Here is a 26,423-nt window from a genome sequence, read left to right as displayed (position 1 = left end):
AGCCAAGCAGCCTGCTGAGCTCATCAACAAACCTGCCACTAAGGCTCAAAAACCTGGACCTCTGCTTGCACTAGGTGGCCAAAGACCTTTACGAAGAAGCTCTTTGGAGTCTCCTAGTCTTCACAAAAAGGAAATGTGAGTACAAAGACAACATCAGCGAGAAATTTGGCATGGTGGTGAAACACTGGAAACACGTCTATTCTCGGCACAAACTTTGCATTTTGATGACTGAGACAAACACAGGGGAAGGAGTCTTTCCCTAAGATTTTCCACAGATATCCCTCAGAGCTAAAATGGAAACCATCTGAACTCCTTGATTTCTGAAGACGTCTTTTAACTAAGGAGAGCTATAAGTAGCTTCTCCTGGGATGACCTGATGACAGTTACAGGGCATTACCCCTGAGCAAGGCACTCTGCAAAACTGAAAACACTGCCTCCACAATGCTTCCAGTTCTTGCTGCCAAAGAACAAAGGGCACATTCAAATCCAACCCCCAGTAATAGTAAAAAAAACCAATAAAACAATACAGTGTCACAAAGCTGTGAATTGCACATGTTGGCATGGTGTATGGGAAGCCTATTGTGCTGGTACTAGTGCTGTAACTGCCCTGTGGGCAAAGATCTGCATACAGAATGATTGCCTAAAGCTTTCCTTGACAGTAACTCCCTCAAAAATCAAAGCAATAAAGCAGTGAAAGAAGGAGGAAAGTTTTCTAAGGCAAATATTTCTCATTCTGGATGGCAAATACTCAACTCAGTTTTCCCTGCTGTCTAGCAGAACGTAAGAACAAATCAATCTAACCTTCACTTGACTCCTCGTCTTCTTCCTCTTCTTCGTCTTCATCTTCCTCCTCCTCCTCCTCATCTTCTTTGTACTCAATCTCATGATCTTCCTCAGCCTCAATCTCTTCTTCACTCTTTCCTTTCAGGAGGGCATGGATACGCACAGCTTCTTTCCATGGCACACCACCCAAGTCTGAAGGGGGTTGCTGAGGCAGCAGTAGTTCATCGTCTTCCTCCTCATCTTCCTCCTCCATCTCAGACTCTGAACTACTGCAAGGGTTTAGAAAAAAGATAAAAAACCAAGTAGTTAATGTTTCCTAGATCAGTCTTAGATCACTGACGAGTTGTTTCAACACATTCAAGCCCCAAACTTATGATGGAAAACATGATACTAATTTTCTGTTCCCAACGTTTCATAGGCATTTTAGCCACAGCATCATGTGTGGGCTGTAGTATGGTCTTTGCCCTGCTTCTTTTAAAGAAGGTGAAGCAGCAGAAAAGTGCCTGTGAAGCCAAGTCCAAATATTTGTGCAGCATTAATTGTTACAGTTCGTGACCATTCTGGAATACTGCAGAAAGAAACCACTTTCCTCATATCACATTGCTTTGGATAAACTGATGCAAGAGTGCTTGGCAGTGTCATAATGTAGAAGGTCACGTTTCCCCATAATGGCAGCTACTGCTAGCATTTTGGATAACTAAGATGTTTTTGGCACTTGCTGGAGTGAACCACAGAAGGCTTTGAGAGTAGAAAGAACGAACAACAAAACTATCAAGCTAAAGGATACAGCATGTGAGGTAAGGAGAGGTGGAGAAAAAAAAAATCCTCACTTTTCTACATCGCAGACAGAACTATAATATGTATCCAATTAAGTACATAGCATACATAGTGGTAAGAAACTGTTGGAAACAATGCAAGGATAATTACAACAATAAGCTTATCATTCTCACAGAAAAGTCTAAAACATGCAAACAGTAAATCATCAGTCCTTTTTAGTAGACATCTCATCTTAATTCTAAAAGTCCTTCAGTATAATCAGCAGGGGCGAGAAACGTAAATGCCTATACGACGACATTTGATCTAGCTCGCTCTTACATGCTGGACCACCTAGACGTACTGGGGATTAAAAGATGGTTGCATTTGTTACTGGAAAAATGAATGTAAACCAAAGCACATACAGGGAGCATATCTGCAAGGTGAAAAGGTCATTTGCCTTTGTTCTTCCTTAACAGACCATTGTCAGAAAAGAACTGCATTAGTTGGATGCTTCGCATAGAAATCTGAAAAGGCCCAAATTCATCTGGATTGAAGGAGAAAACTGTTTGTGAATGGCTAAAGTTTGGGTGGATCATCTGAGAACAATATTCTACTTCTGCTGCTTCCTTATGACAGCTACTGCTGTACTTAACGGCCTTTGGCAGAAGCCATTCCATATAGACAATGAGGGAAAACTGACAAGTTGAAAATGATGAAGTTTAAATTTCACGTAGTTCTATAAAATATAGCTTGTACAGTTGCAATCCTGTTTCCTATACACAGATTCTGTTACATGAGCACTCACTGTGTGACAATCTGACACTTTTCCAAAAAATGATTCATGGCAGCACCTTTTGTCTTACATTGCAGGTAAACATATTCAGGCACAGAACTTCAAATTAGTCTAACGCTACAGGAAGATATCATATTTAGATTATTTTATTCATCTACCTGAGAGTCTATTTTTGATAGCAAAGTTAATAAACACCACTTTTTTCATGCTCTGATTGTAATATACTTCTGTCCATAGGTTCTTAAATTCCCCTCACTGTTCTGCATATATATATCCTGCATATATATAACACATTATTTTGCTCCAATTACAACCCACTTTTTCACAGCATAAACCAAATACTTATTTTTAAGAGGCTGCCTGGTATTCACATGCTAAATACTGAATACACTGTTGCATGCCACAGACTCAGTGCATATTCCAAGAGACCAAAGCATATTCCAGAGGCTTTACGCAGATACTGTCACAGAGATAAAAAATGACATTCCCCGCCTCCCTGCCTAACTTCCCCACCCTTTGGTATGGAAACAAACCTGACAGGTGCTGCATTCTGGGGTTTTTGCATGCTGTCAATAAGGTTTACTGCTGCTCAAACTGTTGCCATGACGGCTGAATGGGAAGAGCTGCTGCTCTTCAACCATCCTGCTTACGACGACATAAATTCTTTACCACGTAGCTCACTTTACCTTCTTTGGCTTTTATTTATAACTTGGTTTTTGTTTGACCTTTCCTTTCAGCATGGCAACTCTGAGCCACAGGAATTAATTCAACAGATACAATGTTTTTCTTTTTTCTTTTTCTTTTTTTTTCCTATAAAGCAGAGATCAAAGACCAAAGCAGGTTGCTTTATAGAATTTGTATTAGCAGTTGAATACCTCATTTAAAAAAATGCACCTAGACAGATTTACACAGATTTAGTGCTGAGGGGAGGAACCAAAACCTAGACTGGAAATGAAGCTCTTCCCTTGCCATACACACCCATCCAGCACAAGCTGCCTTTGACACTCCTTTGAAAGGCCACAGGGTATTATACCAAAACTGTAGATGACATACTGGGAGTTACTGCATGTTAAAGGGGGATGAATAGGGTATCTAAACGGTTTTCTGCCCCTCAAAAGCTGTGTAGTCAGGGTTTGGTAGCTTAAATGATTTTTTTTTCCTTGTTGAAGCTTAGACAAGATTAACTCTCTTTTGAAAAAAATATACTCTGAATACTGTTTTCTGTACATTTTCTCTGCAGTGTGCATGCTCCTAAGTGTGTGCGTGATGGGAAGCTGTGCACCAAAATGTGTGGTCTCTGCTTAATTTACAGATAACACCTTACTGAACCTTGAAGCCCAATCCACCGCTCCGTACGACACAGGAACAAAAAGTTCCTGCGGCACTTCACCAAGACAGTGAAGATGATCAAATCAGGGCTTTGCTTGGCTTGTTACAAGAGTCAAACTTTTTTCTTTTGTTGCTGAAAAAGCGGTCAGACTTTTTCCTTTTTTTTCCCCCAGGCTTTCTGTGACATATCATGGAGTGGGTAGACCTCAAAAGAGGATATTCAATAGCTAAACAGAAAATTCTGTCTCTGATGTTTGGCCCATACAGCCTTATCAATGCTCTTAGTAAATTGCTTGCCGTATTTGGATTTGACACAGACATTTTTCCAGGTCAAATTGACAGGGAATTTTATGTATTTTCTCCTTCCTCTCTATCATAGAGTGTGAGTTGCCCAGTAAACACTGCTTTTCACATGCAAAATTATACAATGTAGTCTATTATAGACAGTAATACTCAGTTTAATCCAGGTTAAGGGAAATGTGTATGACAAAGGGAGCTCAATGTAGCACCCTTTGAGAGGAAATCAAACTCACTAGCCTAATAATGGACTGCCCTCAGTCTCCACAATCTCACAAAACACCTCTTGGAGAGGATCAACAGCTTCATGACAAAATGCCAAAACTCCACTTTTTTTTTAACTAACTCTTCTCCTCCTTTGGAATCTTCTGCCATTTACTGAGAAGGCCTACTGTGTCCTGTTTTACTGAAATCAAGACCAACAATAATAATGCTGCATACTAGTAAATTGTGGTTTAGCGCTAGAAACAAAAAGGGCTAAAAATCCCTCATTATCATTAATGCCTATACTGTCACAGTTGATATAATTCCTAGGCCTGAGCAGGGAGCTAAAGGAAGGATGAGTAAAGCAAGCAGACTTTGCATCTCCCACAAACAGTCCCATGATTATTCAACTAGAGCACTAGATAAGATCTCAATTATGTAAAAAGTCAAAATAATATCTTCCAAAGAAATTAGTATGTTAAGAAATTAATAAAAAAGTATTATTTAGGTTTCAGAGAAAACAGCTGTACAAGTTATTAGCAATTGCCATGCACTAAAGTTACTCCCTTCCAGATGCTGCAGCTTCAAACTTATCAGATAAATAAATGACAGATTCTATACTACATTAATCCTGTAAATGTTTTAATGAACATTTTAATTCCTGCATTCTTCATCACACTAGTCCAACTCAATTTCACATGTATAAATGCAGTAACGAATTTCTCATACAGCCCTATACCTGTAGGTAATGGATACACAGAACAGGCTTGTAGGATCTAGGTTTCAGGAAAGCTGTAACAGCATTTTCTGAGTTTATTTCAAGACGACTATTGGGAACCAACAAAAAGCTGAAAAAGTAACGATTGTTATTGCTCCAAACAAATGTATATTATTAGAAACCATATTAAGATACTGAGACTCTGCAAAAAGTGTGTAATTGGCTATGAAGTTCATAAGCATTCTTGACTATTTTCTCTCGATTCTTGTGGCAACTATTTCCAGTACTTCTACCTGCATATGTTTGGATCCTGGTGAGCTTATACATAACTTTGTGGATACAGGGAAATATTGCTTCAAACTAATAGCTCTCAGGTATAGCATCAGCATTCAGTCAGAATTACATGTATGTCAAGCTTGAATCTTTAAACCAAAAGTGTTTGTAATACAAAACATACAGAAAAGAAGTTAATATTGGAATCCCCTCCCAATTGAATCCATATTCTGTTTGCTCAGAAGACTCATTCGGTTTTGACATAATTTTAAAAAAATATTTAAAAATCTCTTCCAATTTAAGACTGAATTTCTTGGTATTAGGGTACTATAGGTGTCTTCTAAGAATGGTAATAAGCTATTTAGAAGAACAGAAACTACAAAATAAAATACCTGTGTACATATGCAGAACATTTTCCACAAGGGCAACCTGGTAAATAATATGTTAAAAAAAGCAAAGGGAAAAGCAGGCAAAAAGTCTGTTGGGATGGGCATAAAAAAAGCTTATGGACAGTGGGCACTAACCTGCTGGGCACATCCTCTTCTGTTCCTTTGTCCAACACACTGCTCAGGTTATGTTCCGCTAGCGTCTCTTCAGGAACCTCCTCCAGTTCTTCTTCCCGCTGCAGGGACAGTCGGTAATTCTCCAGCTCAATCCGCTCCGGCGTCCCACGCAGCCGCTTGGCAAGGCTGGGCTCTTCCAGCCCATTTACATTAGAACCTAAAGAATAAGCCAGTGAATAAACAATAAATGCGACAGTCAGAACTGTAATTTTTTTAAGGAAATCGAGCAATTGGGAGAAAAAGGGCACGAGGCAGAGGGAGGTAAATAAAGCGAGAGAATACCTTATGTCATTATCCTGTTCACCACTATTGGCAGAACCTGCTGGGGAGCCAGACTGCAAGAGGGAATCTTAGTGGTTTTGGCTAATAGATGCTAAAAAGAATGTTAAATGTCCTAGTTAAGAGAGGAAATAGGGACATTTTAGCTTCAAAAACTAGAGCTGCAATGAAGTCCATGTAGCAAGTACTGGGGAAGGCCTGGTCACAGGCTGGATATATTCTATGAGACATATTGGGAAAGCTATGGGGCAATCCTGCTGCATGTTAAAATCGTTACCAGTCCAGGTAGGTCTACAGAGTTAAGAAGCAAGAAACTATTATTACTACTTAAAGATGAATAAGGGAGGGAATGAAAAAGACCCACTTGGAGGGAGTTTTCACGCTTTTTTTTAGACTTGAATTCATTTGTTTTTCAATCAGCATTTGTGATTAAATGAACCACATAGAAAAATCTAGGTGGGATGTTTGAAAGCCCAAATACCACAAATCCCAGAAAATTGCAAGGACATGTGAACCAGGCAGTTGGAGAAAAGTATGAAGGGGCTTCATTCACTGTGGCACTCAATGAACTAAATTCTAACCTGCATTCATGTGTCTCTTTTTAAAATTCTAGTATTTTATCTTAAATTACATGCCACTATTTACCCTTAAGCAGCTTATTATTTACAGAGCCCGATCCTTCCTAGCTTCTGTTTTGCTTTGCTAAACAAGCCAACCTTCCTCTCAGGAGATAAGCTCTTCAGTGTGCTGATCCTCCCCCTAGGTCTCTGCACCTGTCTCGCTTTGGATTAATCTTTCCAGAACCTGCGTAATTAGAATTGAACAGAGTTTTCCAGATGAGGCCTTATCAGTGCAACATTCAACCTTGCCAGAAATCTCTCATCTCATACATGCTGAGAACACACTCGTCTATTTATACGCCACATAATACTGGTGGCTTTTAGTTACTGACTGATATTCAGATCTTTCTCCTTCTCTGCTTTCAACTGATAAGCACCTTACTGGTAGCCAAAATTCTCAACGCTTTCTTAGTGCATGACCTGGTGCTTTCTACTATTACATTTCTATTTTTAATATTATAGTCCGCAACATTTTGCAGTTCTTAGTGTATGACATGCCTATCCTCCTCTGCATTGATGAGGATTTGAAGTGTTGCCTCAGCAATTAATTTCATTAGCAGATTTTTTCCTTTTTTTGCCAGTAACCTTTGTGAAAGTGTTTCACAGATCAGTCCCCAGCTCATTTTTGTGAAAATCCAGTCTTTAGGTGACACCAAACCCCATAATTTTATTTTTCAGTAAAGCCTCTAATATCTCATTTAAGTCAACTTCTTAGCTATTTGACACTTCATGTACTTTATCCAATTTAACTAATTATTTCCATGTGGCAGCCTTCAGGTGCTTTACTGAAGTCCAAACTGTTCAGATGCAGTACTTTTCCCTTATGGGGCAAATCAGTTACTTTGCCGATAAAAGCTGTCAAAGAAAGTCTGCATAATCTTCAGTGAATCCATGTCACTTTTAATACCACTTACCTTCATAACATCAAAGGACTTCACTTGCAGAACTAGCGGTCTTTAGTTATTCCTTGAAAGAAGCTGTTTTATCTACTGTTTAGATTAACAGGTATTTGTTTACATAATCTCTTTTTTTTTCTTTTTCTTTTTTTTTTATATGCAGGTCATAAATTCTGTCACCCAGTGGTCACACAGTATTACCCTAAATTAGGTAGTCAAGGTCCATGAGAATAGCTTGATTTAATCACAAATTGTTACCACAAAGCTCATAATTTCATTGTACAACTCTTCTACTCTTCTGAGACAAAGACTGTTTGGTCCTATTTTCTTTCCACTCGTTACAGTATAGAAGTATTTAAATTCTGCTTCTAGCTTCATTGGATTAATTTCCATTTCCAAATCTTGCCACACACTGACTTCTCTTGCTCCCATGTCCAATGTCATTGTCCCAACTGAAACCAGAGGCCAAGTATTCATGATTGCCTGACTGCACCTAAAATTGCATTTTATGTCAGCTCTATCTTCACTGTGGACCCACTTCTGCTTTCCCTTATTTTCTTTTTACTTACATGCTTAAAGATCACAGCTGTTTGCTTTCCTTTCCTTTGCAAAGTCTAACCCAGCATAAGCTTTGGCAATGTTTACTTTATCCTCACACCTTTTGACCTCCAAGACAGTTTTTGTTTTCTTTCTCCATCCTTTGTAGTTTCTCAGTTTATTCCTAACAGTTTTGGTTTTTTTTCTTTTTTTTGAGAGCAATTACTCACTTAGAATCATTCTAGTCTATCAGACAAAACTACTTAGGCCTTGCCATAATTAGTGCCATTTATTTCCAGCTCCTCTCAGAAAGATAAAATCTCACCAAGACAACTGCCAGGAGTGTTTTCCTCTCTTGTTTAGTATTATTGAACCCTTCTATGATGTGGGCAAGTGGCTGCTGCGCCGACGGCTGTAACTACAGGGCTTCTTTATGGTATAACCCACAGATGCTTGCACAGGTGGCAGGCGGGAATATTACTCTGCATTTCCAGGGATACTGTGGTCTCTCCCATTTCCTGCTGCTAAGCCTTATGTTGTGTTAGTATTTTCAAAGTTTAATGGAACTGGACTGCCTTTTCAGCCGGGATTCACGTTTCATTTCATTCTCTTTAGACAGTGATACCACCTCAGCCAAATCTATTTTTGTAATCCGTGTTACATTCCCCAACCCTGAGTTCACAGTAACAGGGGAACTGACCTGGAATATTGCTCTGTCACTTCTGGCTGACAGTGAAAAACCAAAGGACTCTGGGTAATGCAAGAACACCAAGGTGAGGGAAAACAAAGAGGGAATATACTGAATCATCATAGACCAAGAGTTTTTCCACTTGGAACTCTTTATACACAACGGGCTCATCACCTCGGCTACTTCAACAGAAAACATCTTTTCACAAGTTGTTTTTAACTTGTTCTCTTCTGATGCATACCCTGATATAACCGCAAATTCCACAAGCAGAAAGAAAGGATGACAACAAGAACAATAACAACAACACAAAATACGCTTGTTTTAGCGGGCAGCAATCACTCTAAGGTAAAAGAGGACTGAAAATCAAGGTGACATCTCTTTATATGCATTTAGTGAACGTTTATGATCTTTCAGGTATGTTATTTCAAATACAAATCATCATCACCCTTCTCATCATGAAGACCCAGTGTAACTGGTACATAGATAATCAAACCAATTCTATCACAGCACAAACTGTAAGTGGGAGTGACTCAATGCAACTGCATTAAAAAAACTGGAAATACAGAAAATCTGCCTAAACATTAATGCAAAAGGCTGTGGTCACACCGAGATGTCCTGTGAGCTTGACAAGTACTCTGTGCCTCAAAATCTCAAAGAAGTAGGAAGGACATTCTCAGTACTTTCTATAATTAATTTATAATTCATATACTTGAGATGCAGGATTGGTCACATCCCTCCACTTCTGCAAAGAAAACAGCTCTACATTGCAGGACGTGATACAGAAACTCAACTGATTACCAGCTTCAACGACAGTTTTCTAGGAGTTTGGTCTATATGGACCATTTGGTCTATTGGTTTTGTTTCCAAAATGTTCCATGAAAACTTAATCTGGCTACCTGCAAAGTCATTGGCAAATTTGTTACCAAATGTGAAACAGGAGAAATGCTACGGACAGCCAACTTTCTGCACTAAAAATGTCATCAACTATCAGAAGGAAAAGCATTATAGTTCACAAACCTACTTAAGGAATTAAAGTGTGAGATACAGCTATCGTTAACATGATGAGATAATGAAACAGTTTGCTCACATTATGTTATAAAGTTCACACCAATTTGAAGTTCTAATAAGAAACTATAAATAGAGATAAGGAAATTTTAAGCTTTGCTACCCTCATTTCCTCCATACATATATATATATAAATATGGTGCTATATGCATGGACAAGGTCTATTCCAACGCAGTTCTAGTACATGCTAAAGCTTATTCTCTAATGTTCCTCTGGAGGGGAAAGGTGCTTCTCTCAAATCATTACCTTGTATTCCCCAGACTGTTTTGTAGCTTGCAGGTGGGAGATAACAGCTGCAGAGTGCGCTCATTAACCATTAGCTGACATTTCACCTTGTTGGCGCACGCAGGCCCAAAGAGACAAAAGTCTGCGACCACTCACAACTAAGAGAAATGGGACATGTGTGAGGGGAAAAAAAAAAAAAGGCTATGTTGTTGGCCAGAGAGGGGAGCTACCTAAAAAACAAGAGCAGCTTCTCATGCAATTGACTGATGAGTTAAAAATCCACAAGCAACATCCAAAATAAGACACATTTTAAAATCTGATTCTTTACTTTGGAAGAGTCAGTGGGCCATGAACGTTCCATAGGTCATCCAAAGGGAACTGTTCTTCCTACCAGGACAGGCTGCTTAACTGTTACATGAAAGCTGCCAGAGTCCTTTTTTTTATCTCAGCCTTGACACAGCCTGCCTCCTGTAAAGAAAATCGTGTGATCAGAGGTAACATTCCTACACGAAACCGCTCCTTGTCTGCATGAAAGTGTCCTTTTTTCGCAACGTTGGCGATTACTGGAAGGCTTGAGAAGCTCCTCTTGAAAGAGGATCCCATCTCAATTTTCACCTAGTACTACCTTGCTCTGTAAAATCTACAGATTTTTCTCATGAGCTAGACGAAACCTTGCCACTCCCTGACGTAACACTTGCTGAAGATGCAGGAGAAAATTAGGAATTGGAGAACAACAAATTCTTCCCAAAGGGAAACTACCTGCCTATCTTACTAGAATTTATTTTTCATTAACCATGCAGTGCCTCCAGACTTCTTTTCTTAGTCCAGTCTGTTAAGACGGCAAGCTCTCTAAGTTAAATGTCATCTCTTGTGAAGTGTGGGTCCAGTATTTTGCACAGACTCAGCTGTGGCCTTGAGGAGATACAGAAATTCAAATGGAGGAGTCTGCTGTGAAACATGTGCAAAAGGGGGAAGGAATTAATACATTTCTCAGGAAAATCTTCATTCTTGATTTCTCAGATCTTGTGCTTTTAGGATAATGTGAAACACTGTACCTGTTGGTTTTCATTTGCCTCTTCCAAACTTTTGAATTGCTCCTACCTCCACACAACTGTTTGAGAAAACAGCTATGTCAGATAAAACAACAACTATAGAAACAGCAGCATATTGCATATGACAAAGAACAGAGATGGAAGATGGGAACTTCTCTGTGGGAGTTCAAAATTGATGCAGCGAGCTCTGAGTCAGAAATGCTGAAAGTCCTCAGATTCTGTTGCCATTAATTTCTAGGAAATATCTTTTGGGTTCAGGTTTCTGAAGTGTGCTTGCAGTTCAGCAAACATTATTGCTGAGGTACAGAGAAGGCACCAAACGAGATCCAGCAGCATTTTTAGGCTTCTCATTTTTCATCTGTGTTAATGTCAGATGGAGTTTCAGTTTTTTCCCAGAAGTTTCACCCTTACCCACTTCAATTCCATTAACAGCTTCTTTGTATTTCAACTCCACTTCTCATCCAAGGGCCTCAAAATGTTTTACAAGAATTAGCATATTAAAACAAACCTATTTTGGAAGTAGGTAAGCACTGCAGAGGCATTGCACAAGTTCAGATACAGCGGCTAAATACCAGCAAGGCAGTCTCACAAGAGACTACTGGCAGTGCCAGAAACAGCAGGATCCAGAATGCCCAACTCCGACCCTTTAACTCACGATGTAACACTTTGAAGTAAGAAAGGGACTAAGATATGTTGGATTTTAAGCGTAATGATTACATGGTTTACATGAGCAGGTTGAGCAATGACACCTCGTATGAGAGGCTCACTGTGCTCAGCACAGTATGTATAAAAAAAAGAAATCATAATAGCAAGGCCCGCTTTTTGATGCTGCACATATTGAAGCAGTAAGTCAATTAAGACATTCCATTTAAATAATTGCAAGAGATTTCTTCTGAGAGACATAGCCAGAATTCCTTTCCTTAATCCTCTCAAAAATTAGTATCAAGCCACTGTTAACAATTTTTATACTTCACAGTAAGATATATAAAACATGTAGATGGCAACTCTAAAGTGACCTGCAGAAGCATGTTAATTGGAACAGATTTTTTTTTTAAGGGTTAGGAAAAAGTTTAAAGTTTTAAATCTAGATCATCCACTCTTAAAAATTTATCTTCTCTTTTAAGAAATGTCTCCAGGAAACCACTGGAAATAGCCCAGCGGGTCTGGTGAATTCTTGTCACTGCTTCTTCACACAGCCTCACATCACCTACTGAAGAACTGCACACATCTTGGCAAGATCCCCTGAATTTTGATAAGCACATCCTCAAAGCCAAAGGAGATAAAACAATACCTGCTCAAATAGAAAAAAGAATGCATTTATTAAAATATAAATACTTAATAGTCAATGTTACTTTGACAGAACGTCTCAACTTTTTCTCTTACTATCCTCAGGTATTCCCAAGCCCTCGAGAAGCTGTATTGAGAAGCTATCAAATCTTGAATTTTCTGATGTCTCTGTTTCCAGTTTGACCCATAACATGTTCCACTAAATAAAAAAGCCCTGAATTCAAAGAGGACAGTACAATAAGAAAAACAAAGTCTATTCATAAGCAAGATATCCAGACTGTCCATGCACAGGATTCAAAATGAGCTCAAACCTGAAGATGGCCCTACTGAAATTCTTCTGTAATGCACACTTATCAATCACAACAATAGAGTAAGTAACTAAGTGTTATAGAAGATATGCTCTACTGAGTCAAAGCTCTTGGAGTTTGACACAGGAATTGTATGTATGCAAACTGTCTTACACAGGTTGGACTTGGATCAATACAGCTGTCCTTAAACTGACATTTAAAATCTAGGGAACTAAGGAGGAAACACAGAGGAGAACAGCAGCTCTTCCTAGCTTACCAAAAGAAAAAGGGGTTTGCCACTGAGCAACCAACATACTTGACACCTCTGTTACTATGTCAAAGCTCAGTCCTCAAACTGTCAAGTCAAGCAAATCTTCCTAGCAAATCAGGGACCTAAAGAGAAAAATGGGGAGATGAAGCTGTACAGACAGAAAAGTGTTTTGCCTAAATATCCTCTGATGCAGCTGACCAAGAAGTTTTACAGCATTACTTGATTCAAGAGCACACAGCACACGAAATAAAAATCACTGAGATTCCTGTCAGTACCTACTAGTTCCCAAAGCAATGGGGAGCAAAGGGTCGCCCAAGACAGCACCCCCTCCCAACCATTATAATGTGTATGGGAATTACTGACAGCTAAAATATTCAAGGGATTCTGAAACAGATACCCCAGAAACAAACATGACTATATAAGTCCTCCTTCACACATTCCACAACCTCCAGCTAGAATTAAGTTCTTCATGTCTCAGATACTGCCAGTAAATGTGGAAGCTCCTTCTTCATAATTATGAAAGTGAATTGGACTGACTACTGAATGAAATTAGTAACTTACACGTTTAGCTTATGGATGTTGCAATATTTTCCCCCACCCCCACACTATTTTTGTTAAAATAGACTTTTAGAATTGTCAAAACAGACACTGACAAAAAAACTGCTCCCTAAAACATCTGTAGGGCAAAGCCTAGAAACAGCTGTCAATTTGACTGACCTGACCTTTCCTCGTTTTTAGTGGAAGCAACCAGAAAATAATATAATTAACCAGTTTTGCTTCAAGATTATCTGTAATTTATATTTACGTCTTGAAAACAAATCAAAATAAATCTGCAACTTATGCTATCAAGTTATATTTGAGAAATATTAATAGATGGTGTTTTTCACATGTAGATGTGTGAAGTAGTAGCATTACATAATAAACGTATAAAGCTCAGTACACGGTTTAACAATACAGAAAAGTTGTCTCATTACAGCAGAGGTATAGATTAATCTGGGAATATAGCTATTTTTCACTCCTGGAAAGAGTCCAGTGTTGTTAGCTGGTGGGTGGAGAAAAACAGGGGAAAGGAGCTATTAGGTCACCTAATCCAAGCCCCAGAGAACACCACTAAGCCTGATTCTCCTTATTGCATCTTTTCTGGCAGAAAATCTTAACATTTGTACAGATTTTGCTTTTAGTGCTGCCCAAACAGGTTTCCAGTACTAGACATGTAAAATCCCTACATCAATTTATAGTAAGTCTATTAATTATTGGTGTGTCTATTACTCAGGAATATTGGTAAATCAGTAACATATTACCTATCATTTTCTATTTTGTTGGTATCACCTAAGCTGTCCGAGCTCTCTCCAGAAGTTTGATTAGCTCTGTCATATGTTGCTTGGCCTCGTTTCCATTTCCTGAAAGAAGCTGAGTGTGGGAAGGCTGAAGAGCACTAAGGGATAATCTGGCTAAAGATTATAACATTACTTTGCAGGTGTAAATTTTGCCCTGGAAGCTATTCAAGGTATGTTACCTCAAAAGACCACCTGGGATGAGGCACATTCAGGGACCAGTAGGGAGGAAAAGGAAAGGTGAGGTGAGAAAGACCACACTATATTTTAAAAATCACGACAAGGTTGGCTTATGAAATTTTCCCCTTTTTTAAGTTTCGTTTTGAGTAACTTCTAAATTAAGATTTAAGAGTGATTGTCCAGTTATCATCCAAAGAGTAACCCCTTTAATGTTGTTACACAGAAATCCTCTCCTGTCTCCTCTACCACATTAGACTTCATATAGTTTGTTCATTGCGGCATCTGTTTCTTGCCACTCGTACACAGCAGCCCTCCAGAACCCCTCATTTCACCAGGAGGGATCAGAGAGGTGATTCCCACTGTGCAAATAGCAGAACACCAAACCAAGAACATTTCCATCTAAAAGTAGCTGGGGAACTTATCAATACAAATATTGCCTGCTTTTTGTAGAAACTGGTACTTCCAGTTCCACCACCTTGGACACTGGATGTTTTGATCATTAAAGATCATACATATCATACATAATAAACAAGTGTGGAATATCAAGTTGCTTTCAGTTTCCCATTCAAACTGTGCTCAGACTCAAAACAAGGCTTTCAAATGGACATCTCCTTTCAGCTACTGAGCTAATACCCACTATCTCTTCTGTTGCAATGTACTACAGATTTCCATAATTACTGGATCTCAGAATATATTTAGATACTAACCATGTCCTTACTTAATTTCTATCATTTGTGTCAAGATTATGAAGTACTGCAAATGGAAAAGGCTGAAATCTGAGTCTAGCAGTTACAGGAAAATATGCTGAGGAATCCTTGCCCTAAGTAAAGCTCCATATACTTCAAAAAGCATCGACATCTGCTCCCTCATTCTGTTGCATACTTTTCTATTATCTACATTTATCTCACATGCTCTTGTATAACTTGTAAAGCTACTGAATATTCCAAGCAATCCAGAGCTTCATGTCTTAGTGCAAATTTTACTGAAACTAAGAAAATTCTTCTGTATAGGTATATAGCTGGGTATATTCAAAATCTGCCCGGGTTCCTAAAAGAAAGCTTCCAAAAGACACATCACTGATTAAAGACAACTTACGCATCAGTTCTGATGTTTTAAATCACTGAGTTACCCAAGCCTGAAAGAATTCGAAACATCTCTTGGGTAAAAAAAGTCCTATTTTTAAACAGTTCTACCCGCAAGCCATCAGATAAACTTCTAGAACAGCAGAAAGGACAGTCATGAAATTTTCCTAAAAAAGAAAACACAGCCTTCTGGGATGACAGCAAACATGAGAAACGTCAGACTAAACGACATTTTTGAGAGAAGATGTAAGCAACTAAAAAGAACATAGAAGTGCCATCTCATCCTTAAAGAGCATCTGCCCAGTGTTGTTTGGAAACCCTAAGCTAAGCTCTACATCGCCAGGATCATCTCAGCAACCACTGTTTCACCTTCCTCCACAAATACACTTCATAGAAGCAAAAGAACAGGTTTGATGTCGACTCTGGTGTAGCTATTCCTTCTGTTCCGATTACTTGAATTTCGTTCTCAGTTTTGGTTTGGTTGGTTTTTGTTGTTGTTGTGGGTTTGGTTTGTTTTGGTTTTTTCAAATTTGGTTTTCTCCCCTTGTTTCTCCTTGTATTCCAAGTTACACTACCAACTACATACCTTAATATATCGTGCTGCTGATCGCAAGCAGGTGGTAAAACTATCACTGGCTTGTTTTAATTGGTGTAGAGGTGAGCAGGCATTTATTCAGTTGTTTTATTATTTTAAAAGTACCTTATACTTTCTCACCACTGTTACAGAACATTAGAGGAAAAGATCTGTATGAAACAGTTACTCTGCTTTCTATCATACCAGATGAAGAAGAATAATACATCTAAAATTTAAAACAACTTGTACGCAGCAGGCTTTCTACACTCCCATAGTGATGCATGTTGCAAAAGAGACTGTCTGAGCCAACATGCCTCTTGGAAAAACTGCTACCAAAATATCTGAGGAAGCAAGCTGGTTTGGGGCGCGTGGTGGAAAACTTAGTACTCCCATAAGCTCAAATCTCAGAATGAAGTTTCTGAACCCCTGTAAAAGGTAATTCAGTCTATCTTCAGTGGAAGTCATCTGTTTTTTGAGGAAATAAAACATCCACACAGCCCACAGGATTCTGTGCATTAGTGAATGGCTCAGTACCTCTAAGTTTTAAAGTGATTTACACATGTAATTACAATACCTTGTTTCTAAAAGTTGTCTTTAATATATTACTATTTATAGAGTGAATTTCAGTCCTTTAATTTCAGTTCCAGGATAAATAGCTGGAAGTTTGTTAGCAGCCACATAAGATTTTCTGTGGCTAATTTCTGTTGAAGACATTAAGTGAGGACATCAACTGCAAAAAAGTACATGATGCCTCATTTTCTGTAAGATGAAGATAATATTTAATCTATTTGCCAAGTTCTACAAGTCCTAAATAATGTCAGAGACCCTCAGAAATTACAGATGAAATAGAAGGACAAATCTGTGTAATTCAAGATCCCAGGATAGTGTATTCTGAAAAAAAATCAATGGGTTCTCTTTACAGAACTACATGCAAAGAAGCACTTACACTCAGCGAGAACATGGCCCAGCCCAAATTGTCTACTTTTCTTCCTCATTTTCACATCATTTTATTTGCACGACAAAGGCTATAAAGAACGCTATTTGACATAATGTGTTACTTGAGGCTTTAGTTACAGATTAAAGTTTCCTCTAGAGTAAATCATTTTAAGGTAAGTATCTTAGGTTGGAATGGGAGCAAGAAGGAAGTGTGGCAGTGAAGGGAAAGATGCTTGAAAAAGGTTCAGTTTTGTTTCACAAACAAAACTAGGATGTCTTTAACAAAAAGTGACTTTTGAGTGTCAGGGCCATGGAAGGAGTTCCCTGGCAGCAGCCCTGTGCCATCCAGCAGGGCAGAATACCTAGCTCAACTCTTCTTGTAGGCATCAGTAAGAGAACACCAGAAACCATGAAATGACAGAAGAACCACAGGCACAGAACGTGTGAGGCATCTTTGTAGCCTTCAAAGAGGATGAGGAGAGAGTGCCTGGGAGATCTCCCATCACACAAATGCGTGGTTTCTCCAAGTTTTAGCTGAAAACAATGTCTTCTACACTGCTACAGCAAGGAAGTCTGATTTCACCTCCGATGGGGATGAGCTCAGGAAATGCACCTCCCTTCACCTTTTTTTTTTTAATTAATAAAGCAAACATTTGATTTCTGAAGAGCGTATATGTAGCTGCAAAGTTAACAGCTTTCCTGATACAGAACAGTGGAGGCTGTTCTAGTGGTGCATCAAAATGACATTTCTAATTCACACATCAGCACATGAGGTTTTGCACTGAACGCCAATGGCTACTTTTCAGAACTGAAGGCCCATTTTAGCCTCAAAATCAGGACTACTGATCACAGTTATGACATTGCCTTTTATTTTTCTAAGGCATAAAGTGATAAATTTCTTCCAAAGAAGGAACTCTCAAGTACAACACAATTGGTTTGTGAATGTAGTTCCATGAGCTACCACTTAAACATAACTATTCTGACCAAAGACATCCAAAAGAGAAGACGTATCATTCATAATTAGGCTCTCAAAAGTCATCTGCTATTACACGCTTTTAGTTGCCAATGGTGCTGTAGGAAGCATGAGAAGCATGCGAGAAAAGAGAGAGGATGAGTCCCTAATGCAGACTAATCCAATATATCTTTGAGAACAGGAAAGTGCAGCACAAGACTCTGATCCAGCTCTATCTGTTTGTCATGGTGAGAACATTACAGAATAGCCTCTTAACGGTCTCGAGGAAGGCAAGTCATCTCCTCACGTGCCATTCTCCTCAGAGAAGACAACTAACTGTCCAGCTAGAAGGTAAGACACAGGGTTTGGCTATAAGGCTCCATATTTACTCAAAATTTACTCAAAAACCTCTGGCCTGCAGCAAGGCACACAAAACGTCCTCCTATATCAACCAAAGTCAGTGAAGCCACAACACTGACAGCGCATCTATCCAAAGCCATCTTTGCCACAGCAGCAGAATATTTAGTATGGGGATCCTTAACAGGTTTTCTACACCAATATGTCATGCTGTCTGTGCAGTATACGACCTGCACTCCTGAGCAAATCACAACATAACAGCAAAATTAAAAAACAAAACCAAAACCAAGACACCACAATCCATACACGATGCAGAAGAAGCCTGAAAAGTGGTATTTTGCAGTGACACATTGCACGTGCTGCAGAGCTCCCCAACATGTCTTTTGCATTTGAGCCTGCCAGATTTATTCATTCCACTCTCCCCAAGCTCTATCCCCCACAGCATCCCTCACCTGGAACCAGTGGAGGGAGAAGGGGGATGACAAAGAAAAACTCAGAAACCTGAAGTTTGTTTGGCATTTATTCCCTTGAACATTTCACACAGTTAAACAAATAATGTCTTGATTTCACAGCAACAGGAAAACCACGTGTTACATAATTCAAAGAGACACACACCCAAAACAAAAATAGGATAAAAACAACTGCACAAATCAAAATCTTCAAAGAGGCTATAGAACGGGGACATGAAGCCTTTCTGAGCACTAGTTGTCTCACTTGAACGTTATCCATCACCAAACTCATTTTATGCACACTCCCTCCTTTTCTCTGAGGGAAACCATCTCAAAATGGTCACTTCTCAGATTCCACTTTTCAAAAAACCCAGACATTTTAATTCTGCAGTGAAAATAAATCAAACTCCTTCACAGAAACTTGATACTATTTTTCTAAGACACAAAACCATTCAATGAAGCTCTTAAAGTGCCCAGAAAAATTCATATCGCCCTTCAGAATATACACATACAAACAATAAACAAATATTCCAGTGGCACAAGTCTACAGGTCTGAAAGCTAGAGAGAAAGGTGGCATCAGGAGCCCAGATACTCCCAAGAAAAAGTGTTCTTAGCAGGATCCAGCCATGAGCACAAACTCAGCACATGACTATTTTGTATATCCTTCCTCGGTCCACAAAACCTTTTCCAGAATTTTTCAGCGAAAGTCTGTCAGGTCAGCTGTATCTCCGTTCTTTAGAGCAAATAACCTTTCCATCATGCCTTTGCCTTTCCAAACTTTCTGAGCTTCAAATTGCTGTTCCTTTAGCATTTTCCTTTTCTTTAAGCCAATGCCACCCAAATCCTGATAAGAACACTGATAAGGAACATGATGGACTGGGAACAGTCAAGCACTTCTCCTAACATCGCTATTGAGCGATGATTCACTGGGCACTGAACCTTGGTCCTAATCGGGCAACCCACACACTCTCCTCAGCTTCCAAAAATACAGGATCTGGTTCTTAAGTTTATATTTTAAATGTTCCAGCAGAGAGAAATAAATCTTGCATCAGATCTCTTTGGAGTTGTAAGAAACCCCATAAAAGGGTTCAGTATCATGTTCCGCGTCCTGCAAAACACCCACCACAGCTCCTCCAAACAGCACAGACAACGTTCAAGGCACATTAGTAGAGGAATTCTCTTTCCTCCCAATTTTATGGTGCATCCTGAAACATGGAGGTACTTTTTTTTCTTTTTTTTGGGGGGGGAGGGGTGGGCAGTCTATGAATGTGTTTGTAAATGCACAGTTCAGTGGTTTAAAATGAAGGCACCACAAACAGAATACGACGTCACAGAATTAGTTTGCTGCTATGTTCTGTAATTTAATGTTTAAAACAGACCAAATTAGAACAGGAACTAAACCCAAATGTGAATAATAATGAAGAGAAGTGACCAAGTGGAGGATTTCATGAAGGTATGTTCGTTTGCACAAGCAAACAGTATTGCTTTGAGCTGAATCATTTTCACAAGTAAGGCAAGTTCAATGTACATAGAACTGTAAAGAAGCAATGTTTATGAACAAGAAGCTTATTTATATAGGGAAATACATATAAAATGTATTCGTACTTTATTAGACACAGAAGTAGAATTGTGTGCAAATAACATCAGATGCATTCATAAAGATTCATTTAAATTGTACAGGCAGTTAAGATCCTTTTGAAAATGTGGCTCAGCTACTTCACTTCAAAGGACGTGCTATTCAGAGGAAGCAGCAACCCTTCTCTGGCTCTCCAAGTCCGCAAAAGAACTTCCTCATGTAAAATCCAGCTTTGCTTGCTATATACAACAGATTACTTGTTTAAGAGCCTACTCTGAAGGGCTTTGCTCAGAACATTGCTCCCTGAAAACACTTAAGGCACATCCACTGGATTTTAAACTTTTCATCTTGTATACCTATATCATATACACTACATATTTTTGTGATTCTAAAGCAAGAGACCTAGTGCCTCTACTTTGTACTGCATTTTTTAGTTTTACATACTATGGGCTATATTTGGTTTCTCAAATCAGGTCAAGTAACTACTGCAAAGATCTCATGACTTGGCTTTTATTGCTGCAAATTTTGAAGTACGGGTTTCCCTTGCAGGTCTTTCCTTTATGAACTCCCTATTGCCAAAAGGGACAGAAATGTATTGCTGTGAGAATACAAGCCTGAAATGGGAAACATCTTACAACAAAACGTCACCGGCTAAAGTCTCCTCAAGGAGCGTAATATAAAGCTGATAGGGGTAAAGACTGTTCCAAGTCCATCTGTCAAGAAAGAGCTGAAAGTTCAGAAATATGTTCTTACAGACCTTTAGAACAAACAGAAAACAGCATTTGCATTAAAAGCACATTAAAACCATATAAAGTACTGTAAATAATGTTCAAAAAAATCCAAGACACAGCAGTTACAGATTATCAAAGGGAGAGACAGTTGAAAAGCAAAGTTGTTTTTTTTTTTTTCTCTTGGCAATTGCAGCGACTTTGGCACAAAGGCAAATGCAGAAGATAGAGCAAAACAAGCAGACAGGGTACAGAGAAAGGTTACAGAGTCTACAACAAGCATGCCACAGTTCAGCAGGACCAAAAGCACAGTAACAGCTTTCCCCGACTTCCCCAGAGAGAAAGGCATCCGTCACTCAAAAGCTTGTTGCCACCTCCCAAACTGATGGCTTGGTCTATATTGCAAGAGCCAGTTTGACCATAAACTCCCTGGGAACATCCCTTGTAACCACCACGCAAGATGCCACGTAGGCTTTCTGGCAAACCAGGCAAAACCTTAGCAAGAAAGGCAATTCTAGTTGGCTGCTAAAAAAACCCTCAACTTTTTTATCACAGGTTGTGCCTTGCAACTATCATCATTACAGTACGAGGGACAGACAAAACACATTAAATGCCACTTAAGACTGGGGCCACCCAGAGAGGGACTGACATCTTTAGCAAAGTTAATACATGCCAATCAGGTTAGTAACACATCACAAGAAAGTGCTTATTGTGACCAATCTTACCTCAGCTGACCAAAGCTTCTGAATGTTATTTTGTGGTTGAAAATATTTTCAGCATTAAGCTGGCCAAAAAAGAAGAGGCCAGATTTGGTGGCACAGCAAAGGAGGCCATGAGTGTTCTGGGAGAATCCATGCAATTTACATCCATTTGGGAGTCCATGGCAACCAAAAAGCGGGTCTTGCACAAGTCACCATAAAGCTCACTGAACGAGTGCTTTGCTAACTCAGTGCTGAATTTAACTCAGAGGTATAAAATTTAAGAATAGCAGGTTTTGTCTTGTATATTCTTTAATTGATGTTTCTGCTGTACACCTTCCTTTTGCTTTCTAAGCTACCTTTACATCTCCATCAAATATCAAACCTGCGCATCTTACACTTTTTTTTCTTCATCATTTTAGAGGCAACTTACACTCCGCACCAAGATCTACCTCACTACTGAGGCTTGGCCCAGACCTCAGGGTCTGAAATTACTATTGCCAAATTTAATTTGGTAGCGCTTGCCTTAAGGGAGGTCAAATATTTTCAGATGGATGACCTATATTAGATGAGTCTACCAGATGGGTAAAGCGGAGCCTTAGAAACAGAGCTCTGCCTCTATCTCTGTTTCAGACAGGATTTTGCTCAAGGTATTTGTCTGCTCTACAGTGAAAGCAGAATGTCTATAGTGTCTTTAACGAACAACTTAATAAATTGTAAGAGAGCATATACACAGGTAGTTCAAAGTCAGGAGTTATACCGAGATGTAATCTTATAGATTCCTTGTGGTTATTCAGGAATGACATCCTATTCTTCCACTGTATTATCAAGCTTAGTAATTCAAAAGTGTTTATTTGGTTTGGTGGGTTTTTTTTTCCTTTTCTTTTTCAATCCATATGTAACTGTAAACACATCACAGGTTTCCTGACCTACCTACCCAGCAAGAACAGGAGCTAAAGGCAGGTACCTACAGGACATGACCCTTACACCAACAGAAAACTAACCTGTCCTTAATGACACTGTGGCTTGTTTTTTAAAGTACATCGTATTTAGCTTTCTCCCACTTCTTAACCATTGTTAAGCCAGTAGTTAAGATATACTTAGAACCTACTTCACAAAGAAAACAAAGTCTCAGCCACTAATGGCGTTTTTCTAGCAGAAAGGAGGAGGACAGCAGAGGCACTGCTCACTCTTCTACCATTAAATGTATTTCTGTCATGCACACACAAGAATGCACCACAATACACTGCCTTAAAGACGACCTAGCTTCACCCAGCTGAGCGTGTTCTAATGTACTTCGGGCACTGCAAGCTTTAAAAGGTCCAAAAGCATTAAAAAATGATGCTACAGTTATACACTGCTTTAGAAAAGCAGATAGCAAACAGAAGGAGCCCTAGATTTCAAGTTCTGCCATTTGATAAAATGGTGTCTGTTCTGTTTTACCCCTCTGGAAATAACTACAGTTCTGCTACAGGATTGTGCCACTACTACATAAGGAGAAATGGAAACATCTGATTTATAGAAGTTTATTGCAAACTATAGCCTACTGTTTGCTCTACTTAGTGTTCGCTATTTACTGAATGCTCATTTATAAAAGTAATTAAATTTGATCAGTTGGAAGGATAAAATCAGAGGAGACTTTCTGCCAGCAATTGCTTTGATAAACTAATTGACATATATAGCCGAACTCTACTTCTTCGACTTCTCATCACCAATAGCTTCACTCCATAAACCACCTTATTCTCACATCAGATGCCCTGTGCTCCAAGAAATATATTTCTCTATTCATCTTAAAGAATATGCTCCAGGTAAAAAAAAAACAACCAAACAAACAACCTCTTCATTTTTGGAGGAAGCAATTTTAAGTCTATCCAGTTGTACAAAAATGCTGTAGTTATCCCATCTGTCCACAGCATTTTGCAGATGTAATTCTTCCATACTTATTCCCTTTCCTTCGTTTTGCCATATGGAAATTCCACACAAACAAGAGAGGAAACCATGAAAGTAACTACAAGAACTAACTGTACAGACTAACTTTCTGTTGCACTGCATTCAGATACAATGTTAGAAACACTTGTAAGAATAATATGTAAAGTCAAACAATAGCGTGATTTTTATTTGTCTTCATGTTGTTAAGGTCTTTTCTCAACTAGCACTGTGAAAATATCTTTTTCTTAAAGTGTTGCTCTCAGTATGTTCTCTCTCAAAAAGCAGCTGATTTCATTTATCCATAGTGTTCTGGAACAATTACTCGGAATCAAATCCCTTCCTTTTTCCGACATCACTAAATGAGCACTTAGGGGCTGGGCAAACGAGCATTTGTAGCACAGACACTTCTCCCATGTTAGAAGGAATTAGAATTTCAAGTTAAAAGGCAAAACTACTTCACAGTAAGACACACATTCACCGCCCCATCCCCAAAGCCATGGCCAGGAGCAGCACAGGTTCTGGCAGTGAGGGAAGAGCACCATGACCTGCCAGCACCAGGAAATTCAAGGAGTTTAAGGAATCCGATCCCATTAGCTGTCAGAGACACCCGGAATTCCAAAGGAGACACAATCCAGAGATAATGGGATCTTTCCCATTCAAGTACCACATTAATGAAGAGAAGCTTGGGAGAACAAGAAACCACACCCAGAACTCAGGCAAACACAGAAATCCAGTTTGTGAGCTATTCCAGTGCATCAGAAGAACTTTTAACTCCTCTAACACCAAAGTGCATACATTACAGACCAGGGCGCTTTACCTGGGCCCATTCAGAGGAGATCCTCAACTGAGCATCTGTGTTTTCCTGGAATTCTTTCACTTAATGTCCTTGAAAGAACATCTAGGCCCCAAAGCCACATTGCAAAATAATATATTGAGACTTTCACGTAACGCACGAAATTCACACGGCACCCCAAAAATCACACAAATTATACAGCTCATAAAATTGGGTCACATTAATTCTTACTGGTCAGCAGGCTGCCCACAGAATTCCCCCAGGATCTGCACAAGAACTTCTGACTGAACATAGAGAAAGGGAACCCCAAAAGCCATCAGCTGGCACATAAAAAAGGAGTCCAAAGGGTTCTGGGCTACCTGGTGCCCAATCGAGGAAACCGTGCTTTGCAGGCGCTGGCTTGCCAGCCTAACTCTGCCAAAGAGGCCGAGCGAGTACTGCACCACCCGGCTAAAGAAGGAAGCGGAGCTACCTGGGGCTCTCTCTGCCGAGGCGGAGATGGAATTTGCCCGTCCACTCCCATCACTTGCCATGGCGTCCTGCAGAGGTCCTTTGGTGTCCTGTAAGAATGCAGGGGAAAGGAAATTCATATTAAAATTCAAATTGCCTCAGCAACTCTTTTTTTTCCCACACATTGAACTAGGAAGACGTCCCTCTCACAATTAAGATATCCCTTAATCATCACACAAGGCGAGGTCTGAACTAGGTATGCTGTTTTTCAATTTATGGCTTTAATAAAACTCTGAAAAACAAGCTGGATATCCAAGAAAGTCAAAGCAGTAAGATCCCTGAAGTCTGTTAATCTGGGAAATAAAACAAGTACCATTTTTAGTCTTTACTTTTGGCAGGAAGTATGGCACAAGTATTAGGATGGATCCCTTATCCTTCCAAACTGAAGGAATACAGCTTCAGCTTGTACTAATAAAACCTGAGAAACAGGCAGAAAGTCAAGCATGACCACTACCACAAAAGAAAATACAATTTAAGGGGGAAAGACAATTTGTAGCATGCGAGCTTAACAGAACTTGTTAAGAGACTACCATACGGTTTGCTCAGAGTAGGAAAAAATACTGAAAAGGGGGTTGAGGAGACTAATTGAGTGCCTTGGATTGTAATGACAAAAGCTGAGAAACTTTTCTGTATCACACAGTGGGTCTTGATCCTATATTTAAAGCACAAATGCTTCTATCAAAATAGTATAGGAAAAGTGATATCCTTTCTTTCCATGCAGGTTCTCATTAACATACAAAAAACCTTCAGAAATGAAGACAGGTCTTCTTAACAGCCTACGCAAGTGGGGTAGAACTTCAAGTTTCAAAGGAAATGCAAATAATTTGTTTCATCTTAAGAAAAACAATGGGGAAACACAGCAAAACCAAAACTGGTAACATAATTCATTTAGTCTCTGCATGGACTGAATAAGTATTTCAGCTGACATGAAAACAAACCAAAATCCTGTTCTGAATGGGACAGTACATTATTTTATAATGAGAACCAGGATGAGAGAAGTGGTAATTAAATGAACTGCTTTTAAATAAAATTTATAGAACTGAAAGATATTATGACATTTAAAAAGCAACTTGATGCACTCTGAATTTTTCTACTTTCTGAAAAAAACCCAATGTTAAGAATCAAAATGTATTAACATGACATGTTAGATGAAAATAATGAATTACCTTTCCTGACAGCGGACCCACTGCTGGCCTCTTCCTTTGAGCATACCCAGACAGTCGGTAACAGTAGTGAGGCTTACAGTAGAATTTACCTGCAGATAAAACGCGAATGACAGTCAGCAATGAGAACGCAGCAGTTCAGCACAATATAAATGTCCATTTCACTGCAACTTATTTTCTGATGCCATTCCCGTCGCTCCATCTAGTTTATTCACTATACATGGAGGCAAACGCTATC

At 39.2% G+C, this 26,423-nt stretch overlaps 1 protein-coding gene across 14 annotated transcripts in view; it reads right to left on the bottom strand.

Annotated features, from left to right (window-relative positions):
- Positions 1-26,423, bottom strand: part of MICAL3 (microtubule associated monooxygenase, calponin and LIM domain containing 3) — a 163,761-nt gene that overhangs the window by 45,205 nt on the left and 92,133 nt on the right. For all 14 annotated transcript variants that reach the window (XM_065645013.1, XM_065645046.1, XM_065645037.1 and 11 more), the window contains 4 exons: positions 26,189-26,277; positions 24,985-25,072; positions 5,678-5,873; positions 802-1,052 (listed from right to left, as the gene is read on the bottom strand). In XM_065645013.1, the coding sequence (XP_065501085.1) occupies positions 802-1,052; positions 5,678-5,873; positions 24,985-25,072; positions 26,189-26,277 (624 nt within the window). The remainder of the gene's footprint in view (positions 1-801; positions 1,053-5,677; positions 5,874-24,984; positions 25,073-26,188; positions 26,278-26,423) is intronic.

This window comes from Caloenas nicobarica, chromosome 1 (genome assembly GCF_036013445.1).
Source record: "Caloenas nicobarica isolate bCalNic1 chromosome 1, bCalNic1.hap1, whole genome shotgun sequence".
Taxonomy (NCBI): domain Eukaryota; kingdom Metazoa; phylum Chordata; class Aves; order Columbiformes; family Columbidae; genus Caloenas; species Caloenas nicobarica.
Note: the sequence above shows the minus strand (reverse complement) of the source record. Positions and strands in the feature narration are given on the sequence as shown.